General features: G+C 42.5%; 1 protein-coding gene across 2 annotated transcripts in view; it reads right to left on the reverse strand.

Moving 5' to 3' along the window:
- The window catches only part of polr3b (polymerase (RNA) III (DNA directed) polypeptide B), a 97,095-nt gene that overhangs the window by 34,541 nt on the left and 49,076 nt on the right, over positions 1-13,478 (reverse strand). For both annotated transcript variants that reach the window (XM_041216115.1, XM_041216116.1), the window contains 2 exons: positions 8,730-8,883; positions 5,556-5,630 (listed from right to left, as the gene is read on the reverse strand). In XM_041216115.1, the coding sequence (XP_041072049.1) occupies positions 5,556-5,630; positions 8,730-8,883 (229 nt within the window). The remainder of the gene's footprint in view (positions 1-5,555; positions 5,631-8,729; positions 8,884-13,478) is intronic.

Genomic DNA, 13,478 nt, shown 5'->3' on the forward strand with positions numbered 1-13,478 from the left:
AAATGCTGGCCCAAGCAGCGACGCCCACATCCTATGAGCGAACATTTTTTTAAAAAAAGGCTCACACTCCTGCCCTCTGGGTCCCCTTACCTGGCCCACTCGCAGTCACATCCTCCTGTCCCTGTCAGAAGACCCTATCCTAAGTGGTGCGACTGCCTCCTGGTATAAAACATCCTAGTGACTTTCCCCCTCCCTGACGTGTCGCAGAGTCTGCAGCTCAGTGGCTCTGAGCCGAAGCTCCTCAAGCCACAAACACTTATTGCGGACGTGTTTACCCTGGATCACAATCACTGAGGACCCGCAGCTGAACCATGGCAGGTGGTGAAATCTGAATGTCCTGCCATCCTTAATGTGTTTTAAATCATTACTTAATTATATTAATCACTTACTTATGTCACTTTCTTATATATTTTATTAACTTTACCACCAAATTCTGTACTATTTTAAACTTTAGGGATAGAATAGAACCTACCCGCTTACCGGTTACTCACCAAACAGCTAGTTCCTTTCCCTGTAGTAGAGCAAGAACCAATTCTTACAGAGTGAAAAAGATAGAAAGAGGAAACAAACAGCTCTTTTCCACCCCCTCCCCACCTTCTTCCAACTTCTCTTTCACCAAACTCCTAGTCTTCATTCAGTCAGCCAGCTGCACTCCGTTCGCCAAGGTTGCACTAAAGAACCCTGAACCTATAGTAAACTGAACTGGGGCTAAGTAACCAGATTCAACCAGTTAGCTAACTAACTACTCAGTTCCTACAGCTAAGAGAGAGTTTACCCTGTCTACACTGCAAGAAAGAACAGTCTTAGCCTGTTTACACAGTACTTTCCAGTTACTGCCAATTACAGACTAGATTAGATTTTAGGAGGAAAATTTAAGAATAAGATAAATCTTAAAACTCCCCTCTTGCCAAACTCCAAGTCTTCACTCAGTTAGTCAAGGCTGCACTCAGTTTGTCAGGTAGGAAGTCTTAAAGATGGTAACTCTAAGTGCCAAACACTGTGATACAGATTTCAGAAAGAACACATGGTGATTTTAAAAAAAAATCATTCATGGAATATGAACGTTGTTGGCTAGGCCAGCATTTATTGCCCATTCCTAATTGCCTTCAAGAGGGTGGTGTTGAGCTGCCTTCTTGAACTGCTGCAGTGAGCTGGAGTTATAGCTAGAACACATTTGCAGTAAACAGAAGCCAAAGCTACAATGTTGTCTGGCCAGGAAGGTGGCATGAAGACCATGAAGACTAGAAATTTAAGGGGCCTCCAGTCAAAAGCAGTTAGAAGGGAAGCCAAGGTTGCAAAACAGATCGGCTGGAAGAATGGTCTGAAGACTTGATGTTTGCAGGGCTTCCGGTTAAGAGATACAATTTAAGGTTAGATTGTTGCGGGGACGCTAGGAGCACTCTCCCCATTGGTCAAGATTTGCAAATATTGGGATATAAGCTATTAGTTGTGTTGCTTCAGGTGCACCTACTTGGGCTAAATGTTGCAAAGTTACCTGCAAAAAGGATATAAAAACTGGGGTGCATCACTAAGGTCTTTGCACTTGCCAAGGGTTAGCATTTGTCACAGGACACTTCCTGGGGAGGGGGGGAAATGGGGGAGTAATTGCCCAAGAGCCAGGAATAAGGCACTTGCTAGGAAGTTAGCATTTAAATACAACATTGCCAGTCTGTGGGTATTTGTCACGGGCTGAGGGGTCATTGTAAGAGCCCAGTATTAGGCTTAACTAGTCCACTAGTAATTGTCATAGGGATGAGGGTTGCCATAAGAATCCCGTGTTAGGGATCAGTGGATCCAGGATTGCCAGGGCTAAACTAATTGCTTTAAGAGAGAGTGAACAGAAAACAGATAACCACTTGGCTTCTCTCTTAGACTCCAGTTTGGGAGAGTCAGGAGTAAAATACAGTCTTAATCATTTTGGGAAAGCTACAGTTTTTGTTCGAACTGTTTCCACCAGAGAGAGAGAGAGAGAGAATATTCAGCAAGCAGCTGTGAAGTGTGGAGCTTCAGCAGTTAAGGTGGATTGTAAGCTTCAGCAGTTAAGATGGACTGCAAGCTCCAGCAGTTAAATTGGACTGAGAAGTTGTGAGCTGAAGTCTTAAAGCTGTAAAGGGATTTTTATGTATGTTTGAGTTGTTAGTTAAGCTAAAATCTCGAAGGGTGCCGTCATGAGTCAAGGGAACATATTCACAGAACCAAGACCCCAGGTTTCCTGGGATCCATGGGAAAGACAGACTGACACTTGTTAAACTTGTGTATCATGCCATGCCTTGACTAATGAAATGCTAAGTATCAATCTTTATCGTCCAAGAAGCCTTGTTAGTTTGCATTCTAAATTAGTGATTGTCTTTTCTGTCAATATGGTTATTCCTCAACAAAAATTTTATTACTCTGGGGTTTAGTATAGAGTCCAAATCTCTAAAGGGCTTTCTGCTTAAAGACAAACTGAGCATGCACAGGAACTGCAAGAAAATGAAAATGGAGGCAGCTCTATTCGGAGAACTTCTCTAATTTACAAACCATGATAAAATGAAAACACATTTTAATGCAAAGGGATCATTTAAAACTGTACATAACTTACAGCTTTAAAAAGTAGAATAAAGAACATGGGTGTCAGCTGTGGATCAGTTGGTAACACGCTCATTTGAGTTACAAGGCTCCAGGGTTCAAGTTCCTCTCTAGGGTTTGAACACCAAAATTGAGATTGACACTCCAGTGCAGTACTGATGGGGTGCTGCATTGTCGGAGGTTCATCTTTGGGATGAGGTGTTAAATGGAAGCACCATCTGTCCTCTCAGGTGGACACAAAAGTTACTGTGGCGCTATTTCGAAGAAGAGAGTTATCCTCCATGTTCTGACCAATATTTATCATGTGTACAAATTTTAGCTTGCATGTCGTGTAGAAGATTCGTCATTGCCATCTTGGTTTTACGTTCCATTTCCTAAGAATCCGATTCACCCTTACTAATGTTTTTTTTTACTATTTGGGGTCCATTTCCATTTTCTGTTCAGTTTCCCCAAAAGACATTGCTTCACCTTAAGATGCATAAATCCCAAATCAAAAGGAATGCTGCAGAGCAGATTTTGTAGCACTTAGCTAAACTGAACAAGGCTATCGAGTGCACATCTTCTATTTTGTTAATTTTGCTGCTTTCCTGCACTGACACAAACTTGCTCCATTTTTGATCTGGTGGCCTATCCCCTTAAATTCAGAGCACTATACCCGAAGGGTTTTAAAACACCAGCCTATATTGTTGTGCAAGTTGCAATGTTTGTCATTGTTGTTTCCATGGCAACTGGTTTGAGGGCGGGACTAACACACACAATGTGAACATACGAAGATATGAATTAGGAGCAGGAGGCACCACAAACTTACGCCACCATTTGATAACATGGTTGATCTGATTGTGGCCTCAACTCTACTTCCTCTCTACCCCCTATACTCTTTGACTTCCTTTTCAATCAAGAATCTATTTAACTCAGCCTTAAAAATATTCAATGACCCAGCCTCTACTGCTCTCTGGGGGAGAAATTCCACAGACTGACAACCCTTAGAGAAAAAAATTCTTCTCATCTCAGTCTTAAATGGGAGACCCCTTATTTTAAACTTTATTCCCTAGTTCTAGTCTCTCCCACAAGGGAAAAAAATCCTCTCAGCATCCACACTGGCTCCCTCAGGTTGTTATATGTTATAAGATCACCTCTCATTCTTCTAAACTCCAATGGATACAGGTCTAATCTGTCCAACCTTTCCTCGTAACGCCTTCATCTCAAGAATCAGTCTAGTGAACTTTCTTTGAACTGCTTCTAATGTAAGTGTATCCTTTCGTAAGTAAGGAGACCAAAACTGTACACAGTACTCCAGATGTGATCTCACCAATGCCCTATAAAACTTTTGCAAAACTTCCCTATTTCCATATTCCTTGCAAAAAATGGCAACATTCTATTTGCCTTCCTAATCACTTGCAGGGGAGATAGTGGTATTATTACTGGACTAGCATTCCAGAGACCCAGGTTAATTCTCTGGGGACCCAGGTTTGAACCCCAACACGGCAGATGGCGAAATTAGAATTCAATAAAAATCTGGAGTTAAAAGTCTGATGATGACCATGAAACCATTGCCGGTTGTTTCTGATTCACTAATGTCCTTTAGGGAAGGAAATCTGCCGTCCTTACCCGGTCTGGTCTACATGTAACTCCAGACCCACAGCAATGTAGTTGACTCTTAAAAATGGCCTCTGAACAAGGGCAATTAGGGATGGGCAATAAATGCTGGCCTAGTCAGCGATGCCCACATCCCATGAACTAATATAATTTTTTTTTTTTTAAATCCTGCAGACTAACTTTGTGTGATTCATATACCAGAACACTCAGGTGTGTCTGTACTGCAGAGTTCTGCGATCTCTCTCCATTTAAATAGCATACTGGCTTTTTTTTAATTCTTCCCGCCAAGGTGGACAAGTTCACATTTTCCCACAGTACACTCCATCTGCCAATTATTTTGCTCACTCACTTAACCTATCTAAATGCCTTTGTAGACTCTACGTCCACCTCATAACCTGGGGCGGGATTTTATACCGGCGGCATTTTACGGTCCCACCGAAGTCAATGGCTCCTGAACAGCTTGCCACGTTTTACAGCCCCACCCCCCGGGGCCATAAAATTCCACCCTTACTCTCCTACCTATCTTTGCATCATCAGCAAATTTAGCCACAATACATTCGGTCCCTTTATCCAAGTCATTTATATAGATTGCAAATAGTTGAGACCCCAGCATGGATTCCTGTAACTCCACTGGTTACAGCTTGCCATCTCGAAAATGGCCCATTTATCTCTACTCCCCGTTAGCTAACCAATCCTCTATCCCTGACAATACGTTACCACCAACCAGGTGCTCATGTCTTGTGTAGTAACTCTTGATGTGGCTCCTTACCAAACGTCATTTGGAAATTCAAGTACACCACATCTACAGGATCCCCTTTACCCACATTACTCGTTACTTTCTCAATTCATACAGAATTTGTGATTGGTTCAGTTATGTATACGACAACTTGTTTTGAAAGCGATGACAGCTATGAAATTCCAACAAGCTTCAGCAGCCGATTGAGGGGACTGAAAAGGAGAGGGACAGGACTGAGCATTTCAGAGAAAGGAAAGATGGACCAGCTCGCACCCAAGGTTACAAGAAAGGAAAAACAGAAAATGCTGGAAAAGCTCAGCAGGTTTGGCAGCATCTGTGGAGAGAGAAACAGAGTTCACCTTTCGAGTCCGTAAGGCGGCAAAGGGGCAGGCCAGCAATTTCCTCCCTCTGTGGGAACGGACTGATTTTCCAACCGGAACGACTTTGGTAGTAAAGCTTGCCCGGCAGCAACCCCGGCAGCGCAGATTGCCCAGCACTGTCCACCCCCACCACCCCGGCAACAGCTCAGCTCACCCAGTATCCAGAACTGACCTGGTGCCAGTGGAGTCACACTGCTACTGCGGAGTGTGCACAAAAGATTTCCATTTCAACAAAAAAAAATGCATGAATATTGTTAAATGGCTTTCAAGGTTACCTGTAGCCCTGAGAAAGCTCTTCAATATGCTTGTTTGTTACCGCTGGTTTTCCATTCTTCACAATGATGTAGGGCCTAAACACAAAGTTAAGCAAACAATTTTTCATGAGATAGGGAAGGCAGCTATCTCCAGTACAATCAATGACTGCCTCTTTTTCTAGAGCAAGGAATTTGGAGAATTAAAATCATTGCAATTCCACTACAAATACAAGAACACAGCACAAGAATTATGAGTAGGCCATTCAGCCCTTTGAGCCTGTTCTGCCATTCAATAAGATCATGACTGCTCTGATTGTGGCCTCAACTCCACTTTCCTGTCTGCTGCCCATAACCCTCGATTTTTGATTAACGAGGGAGCCAAGTGTGCATAGTCAAATTTTTAGCATAATTACAGAGGCACACACACACTGAGCTTCAGGCACTGTGATTTAATTTGCGTCCAACTCCTGGTTATATCAAATAAGTTTTAATTTAAGTTAGGTAAGAAATCAAGATTGCACTGTGTATATCAGTCTGGTCACTTTACCTAAAATTATCAAAATGCCACTAGTGCCCTACCTGGGTAACTTGGCAAATTAGTTATAGCCATGATTCAATGAGTAGCACGCTTGCCTCCACATCAGCAGGCAGTGAGTTCAAGTCCCACACAAGTGACTTGAGCACATACGCTGGTTAACATTTCCAGAGCAGTACTGAGGGAATACTGCATTGTAAGAGATGCCTTCGTTTGGATGAGACATTAAACCAAAGTTTAACCCTATTGTTCTAATCTGCATAGTGGTATTGTCGCTGGGCTAGTAATCCAGAGGCCCAGGGTGATGCTCTGGGGACCCGGGTTTGAATCCTGCCATGGCAAATAGTGGAATTAAAAGTCTAATGATGACCACAAAACCATTGTCAATTGTTGTAAAAACCCATCTGGTTCATTAATGTCCTTTAGGGAAGGAAATCTGCTGTCCTTGCTTAGACAGGAGAGGTAACAGGGTCTGGCCTACATGTCACTCCTGACCCACAGCAATGTGGTTGATTCTTAAATGCCCTCTGAACAAGGGCAATTAGGGATGGGCAATAAATGCTGGCCTAGCCAGCGACGCCCACATCCCATGAATGAATAAAAATCTTCAAAGAACAGCATCACCAGTGCAACTTTTATAACCTGATGATATTTTTTAACTTATTTTAATCTTAAATTATGTAGGCTGACTGACTTTCCTGCCACAATGTCATTTTATATTTACGGTACAAAGCCAAAATTCAGAAACATGAGAGTCCACAGTCCATCTCTTGGGTCAACACAGAGTGTCAGAGAAAATGGCCATAACCTGGAAAGGCTTAATGAAAATGAGCAGATTTATGAAAGTGTTTCGGATCTTTCTATTTGCAGCGTCTGACATGGGGACATGTATCCCGCATACTCTACCACTATCACCGGAGCAACCCATGAGGACAAAGGATGGCATGCAACATCTGATCATCAGCAAGCTCGCTATTTGTACAGCGAGCTCCAGCAAAGAGCAGAAAATAAACAGTAGGTACTTGTATAAAAATAAAGTACAAACACTCGCCCAAGTTTTAATGAGCACATCTTAAAAAGTTAAGTACTGTATCAGAACAATGCAACCCAAGTATAGTATTACAGGATAGAGCAGATAAAATTCAATTACCACTCTTTAACTGGGAAACAGTCACAACACAGAAACAGATGAGATTTTCCTTGTTTGGAATATTAGCAGTACCGAATAGGATTAACAATGTCTTTTAAGCTATATTCGCATGACAACTGGGGAAGGGAAGAGGCCTTCAAGAGTTTAACATTTTCCTCTTCCAAAAGATATGTATTTTGAACCCTGAAAAAATAAAGCAAATAAGTTGTAATGCCCTGCTATACTTCTGAACAATGAGTACTGTGGCTGCACAGTGAGTTTACTCTGGTTTATTTATCTTGCCTCTGGAAACACCATTATGTATGATAGCGATTAGGGCCATCAATTAATCGCAGCTAACTTCTGCCTTAATCACAAAGTCACAAGAATCAAGGTAGGAATTAATTTTAGCCCAGAGCTTTAGCTTGCTGAACTGTGACCTACTCTTCTACTGGGATGCCTTGGAATATACAAGGTGCTGGACGTCATGCTACATTTACAGCACAGCACAGAAACAGGGTGCTTGGCCCACCTAGTTTATGAAGGTGTTATGTTCCAAATAAGCCTCCTCTCACCATTCTTCATCTCATTAATTAGCACTTCTTTCGATCCTGGTTCCCTGCACATCCCCAGTTTTAATCACTCCGCCACTGGCAACTGTGCCTTCAACTGCCTGGGCTCCAAGTCGAGAATTCCCACCCTAAACCTTTCTGCTTCTCTTAGTCTCTCTCCTACTTTAAAGCACTCCTTAAAACCTACCTCACTGACCAAACTTTTGGTCACCTATCCTATTATTGCTTTATGCAGCTGTGTCTAACTGTTGCTTGGAAAATAGCTTCTTGGAGAGAATCTCCTTGGTGTCCCATTCTTTTTTTTAATCATGAAATCATATAGCATAGGAGGAGGCCATTTGGCCTATCGTGCCTGTGTCGGCTCTTTGAGAGCTATCCAATTAGCCCCACTCCCTGCTCTTTCCTCATAGCTCTACAAATTTTTCCTTCTCCTCCTCCTCCTGTTTATATAAAAATATATATAAAAACAGATAAGTAAGTCACCACTGAATCTACTCCCACCATCCTTTCAGGCAGTGCATTCCAGATTGATAATTTTCAGAAGGAAATTTTAAGATCGTTTAAATTCTTAATTCTAGATTATTTACACACGAGTTGCCCCAACACAGGTCCTTACTGTCAAACACCACTCATCGATTCTTCCATTCTTAAATTCCCTTTATTTCCACCATCTTTCTATCCATATTGCCTCATTTTTCCTTAACTCCATGTCCTATTATTACAAGCGTTATCAAATATTTTATGAAAATCCCTTATAATCCATAGCTACTGCATTCCTTCCATCTTTCCTCTCTGCTCTTCACCAGTTCTGCAGGATAAAGAGGAAGATTTATGACTTATGTATTGCATACAGTGCATCCACGATAGGAAAACAGCACCGTGGGGAGGTTCTGCATACTACCATTAGGATAAACCGAGCTCTGCCCTTGGAGTTGCTCAAAATGACTAATTCTTGATACCTGCAAAGTCTGCCTCCATCAGAAGAAATATACACACAGCGATCTGTCAGGTTCGTAGAGATAGAAACAAATTCATTGATGTATCCCGCTCGGCGCATCAAACGGAACGTTTTCACCAGCTTCTGATGGTCGTGTATTACACCCAAGATGTTACCTTTTGAGATCAGCACAGATAGAGAGATTACATTGGGATTGTAGGTGTTGAATGGATTCCAAAAATGGATTTCTGAATCAGTCAGACAGAATCTTACAGTACAGATTCTTTGCCAACTCTTTGAAAAAGCTATCCGATTTAGTCCCACCCACCATAATCCCATACATTGTGGTTCAAGACAGCAACACACCACTACCTTCTCAAGGGCAATTAATAAATGCTGGCCTAGCCAGTGATGCCCACATCCCAGGAACAAATATTTAAAAAGTACATGCTCAATGGCCTTTGAAAGTTCCTATGGAATCAGATTCCACCACCCTTTCAAGGATTCCAGATCTTAACCTTCTGAAGAAATTTCTCACTTCCCTTCTAGTTCTTCTGCCAATTATTTTAAATCTGTGACCTCTAGTTACCAACCCATTTGACTGGGGAAACAGTTTCTCCCTATTTGACCTATCAGAACCCCTCAATTTTCAATACCTCAATTAAGTCTCTATGTAATCTTCTGTCCTCTAAGGACAATTCCAGCGTCTCCAATCCCTCCACATAACTTTCTTCCCTGTTAACATCTTGGTAAAACTCCTTTGTACCCTCTCCAAGGCCCTGACATCCTTCTTAAAGTGTGGTGCTCAGAGCAACACACAATACTCTAGCTGAGGCCTAACTAGCAATGCTTAAACATTTAGCATGATTCCCTTGTTTTTTAATTCAATGGCTCTACTTACAAGCCAACTATCCCATAACGCTTTCTTAACCAGCTTATCAACTTGGATTGAACTTCACTGATGACATCGCTGCCCTGTTGGACAGCATAACATGATTGCAACAGCTCATTAACTCAATTAGCAATCAGGCTGAGAGAATGGAACTCATTGTAAACGACAAAAAAAAAATGACAGGAAATCACCAAACAACAGATCTGTATATCTATAATAAACAAAGTTGAGATCACAAAGGACTTCACCGATCTGGGCAGTTCCCCTAATATCCAAGGAGCCATAGACAAAGGACTAATGCGAGAATAGGTTAAGCATCGTTAGCTTTCAACCAACAAAAAAAGATTTGAAACAGTAAAAAGCTTTCCAGGAAAACAAAACTTATGTTCGACAGTGCAGATGTGTTCTCCACTCTCCCATATGTTGTGAAACTTGGAACCTGAAAACCTGCCAAGAAAGGAAATCAAATGCCTTTGATACCAGTTGTGTCCAAAGGATTCTAGACATATACCCAGTGGGGGTTTTATACCCAACACTGAGGTAAGAAAATGCTGAGAACAGCCTCCAATTTTATTCATCATCTATAAAAGATGGCTCAGCTGGCAAGGCCACATCACCCGACTTCTGTCATCGTGTCTGCCCATCAGGTTATGCAATGGGCAGAGGGCGACCCTAGATGAATTGGTGCCAGACTGTCAGTCGAGAATTCCAACTGGTCAACAGACTCTCGAGCGACGCGAGACCATTGGCTGTGGATAGGAGAGAACGGAGGGGCTTTGTCTGCCTCATTCATCTCTAGACACGGAAGCTACTAAGTCTAAATTAACAGCTTGTTCTGTCACCTTCAAGGGTCTGTAATCATGTACCCATGTACTATGTAATTATGACTATAAGTATTTGGAAGCTAAACTACATTTAAAGAACCAACATAGCACAGGTGGTGAATCAGACAGAGCTCTCGCACATGGATTAAGCTACAGAATACTCAGACTCTGAGAATGCTTTCTGCAACTTGCTGCTAAGAAGGACGTTAGTAAAGTCACACCCAGACTTATTCCAAAATCATGTTGGAGTGCTCCAGCTTCCAGTGAACAATCTCTCTCTTCCCAGTGCCTTACATGGTGCAAGTCGGGAACTCATTCCTAGGCAATCCCATTATCCTGTAGAATTGGTTTAAAGGCAGTTATTTGGTGGGCAGCAGGGAGTTCTCATGATGTACTGGCCAACGTTCCTCCTGCAACCAACAGAAATCTTCACTTGTCAGTCATCTTATCGCTAAAGATTTCTACCTGTCAGCTGTGGCTCAGTTGGTAGCACGCTCGCCTCTGAGGCAGAAAGTTCTGGGTTTAAGTTCAACTTCTGACCCTTGAACACAAAAATCAAGACTGGAAGTACTGCTGCACTGTTGGAGGTTCCATATTTTGGATGGTGCATTAAACCGAGGCCCCCATCTGCCCTCTCAAGTGGATGCAAAAGATCCCAAGGCAATATTTTGAAGAGGTGCAGGGGCGTTATCCCTGGTGTTCTGGCCAATATTTATCCCTCAGTCAGAAATCAGCATCACAAAAAACGGCTTATCTAGTCATTAACACTTTGCTGTCTGTGGAAGTTTTCTGCGGGCAAATTGGCTGCCTTGTTTCTGGCTTTACAACTGTGATTACACTTCATAAATACTTCATCAGCTGCAAAGCACTTTGAAACTTTTGGTGGTTGTGGAAGGCACTATATAAATGCAAGTCACTCTTTTTAACTGTGGGGCAGAATGGCGACATAACTCATTGTGAGAAGTGCTTCGGAATATTTAAATGTAAGAAGGTGTTGAATAAATTCAATTATTTTATCACTACTGCAGTGGCATTGGAAAGGAATAGACAGCCCATTGCATTAAACAGCTTAGATAAAATTCTATCATCTGTTTAAACACGGAATTTACTGCAAGTGTCAACAGTAATATTTTAGCGTGGTAACTATATTATTCCGTTAGTGTGGTGTTGGGTGCACATTAAAGAATACTTGGAAATCAGTTTAACCATAATCATTGTGAAAATTAACAATCTTTTAAACTATTGCAAGCACTCATCTTGAGAGTGTTATGTAATTCATATGGGTGTCTATTGCTCACAAGTACTTAAAAATTCTATCTAGCTTGCAAGTGGATTGATCTACTTTTTCTTAAGGACTGTATATATGAATAAAACATTTATACCAGAAGAAATGGGTTCAGTTTACCATATGCTGAATGCTTAAAAAAAAGTTCAATGGTCCAACAACTAACTATAAAAATGCATCTCTTCACCTCTCGGCTGTAACTCAAACTCAGCCCAAACTGATACAACAGAAGGCTCCCCTTCTGTCAACAGTAACTTATGCCATGTCAACTCAGCTCCCAACACGAAGATACCAACAGTCCAAGGACCATTTCTGCTCTCCGCCATCAATGATTTGGGTCCAGTGCCACAGGGAGTAGAAAAGGAATTTGAATATGATTTGAACAGGAGTTTTTTGATCATCTTCCCCCTTTTCTCCTTCTGTGGCTCAACATCAAATTTTGCTTGGTAATGCTCCTGTAAAGCACCTTGGGATGTTGCACTTTGCAAAAGGCTCAACTATAATTACCAGTTATCGTAGAATGAACAACAGGTGGAACTTAATGCCAGTAAGTGTGAAATTATACATTCAGGTAAAAAAAAAGTAATAATTATACTTTGAACAGGGAAAAGCTGGGTGATGTGGGTGGGCAGAGGGATTTGGGGGTTTAGGTCCATGTCCCCAAGTTACTAAATGCATACCTTATGTGGAAAGGGACATTAAAAAAGCTGCTGAAGACTAGATTTTAAGGCATTATGTATAGGCTGCTGGAACCAGGGGCAAGGGTGCAAGGTTAAATGTAACAGATTTAGAAGAGAGGAGGAACATTTTCTTTTATACTGAGGGTTACAAGGCTGCAGAATTCTCGATTGGAGTTAATGAATAAAGCAGAGACCATGCGTCAGCATTGAGGAATAGATTAGAAAGGGTCTTAAGAGAAAGAGGGAGAAAGGGAACAGAGTGGGCATGGGATTAGGGTAAACACCAACAAAACTGGAAGGGTCAAACAGCCTGTAACCTCCATGCAATTCACTCTGAGGCCTGGGCTGCCGTAGTTGGATTAGTCTTCCAATTTTAGATTAGCTACGATATTGCTGCAAAGAGGAAGAAGCCCACCTGATAGCTCCTGATGCTGCCAAATGTGGGAGCATCTATCATCCATGCATAGGCTGACATCTTAAAGATACTCTCTCTCAATTGACTTCAATGTTCTGGCACATTGCATTGCAAAAGAAAGAGGTAGAGATAAACAAACCTTATGGCTGCCTACAGTTTAACTCATGGGCAGATCAGCAAAGCCAAGGAGGTAGAGTTCAACAGCAGTTGCACCGACCAGGACATTGCCTCGCAATACCCCTGGGCCAGGCCGGGGCATTAGCATGGGCCACCCATGGACAAAAAAACAAGCAGGTGGACCCATAAATTCGGGCACTGTGCCACTGGCGACAGGCCACCCAGCCCAACACAATTTGGTGGCGGCTGGGGGAAGTGTAGGGTGGGCTGCCTGCCCCAGGCCCAATTGAGGCCCTTAAGTGGGCAACTAACGCCCATTTAAAGGCTGCAGCCCGTCACCACTCCGATATAATGGGCAGCAGGAGAGGCCTACGCCTAATGTATAGCCCGGCAGGTTTAACTCTGCTGACTAGGGGGTCAAAGTGGGGATTCCCCCCCCTTCCCAGGCCACCTGGGCCAATCGGAAACCCTCCCCCACCCCAGCCCCAAACAGTTTTGCCTCCCTGCATCCACTCTGCTGCCAACCCGACACCAGCAAGATCTTGGACTTATCTGGGT

Source organism: Carcharodon carcharias, chromosome 21 (assembly GCF_017639515.1).
Source record: "Carcharodon carcharias isolate sCarCar2 chromosome 21, sCarCar2.pri, whole genome shotgun sequence".
In the NCBI taxonomy this organism is placed as follows: domain Eukaryota; kingdom Metazoa; phylum Chordata; class Chondrichthyes; order Lamniformes; family Lamnidae; genus Carcharodon; species Carcharodon carcharias.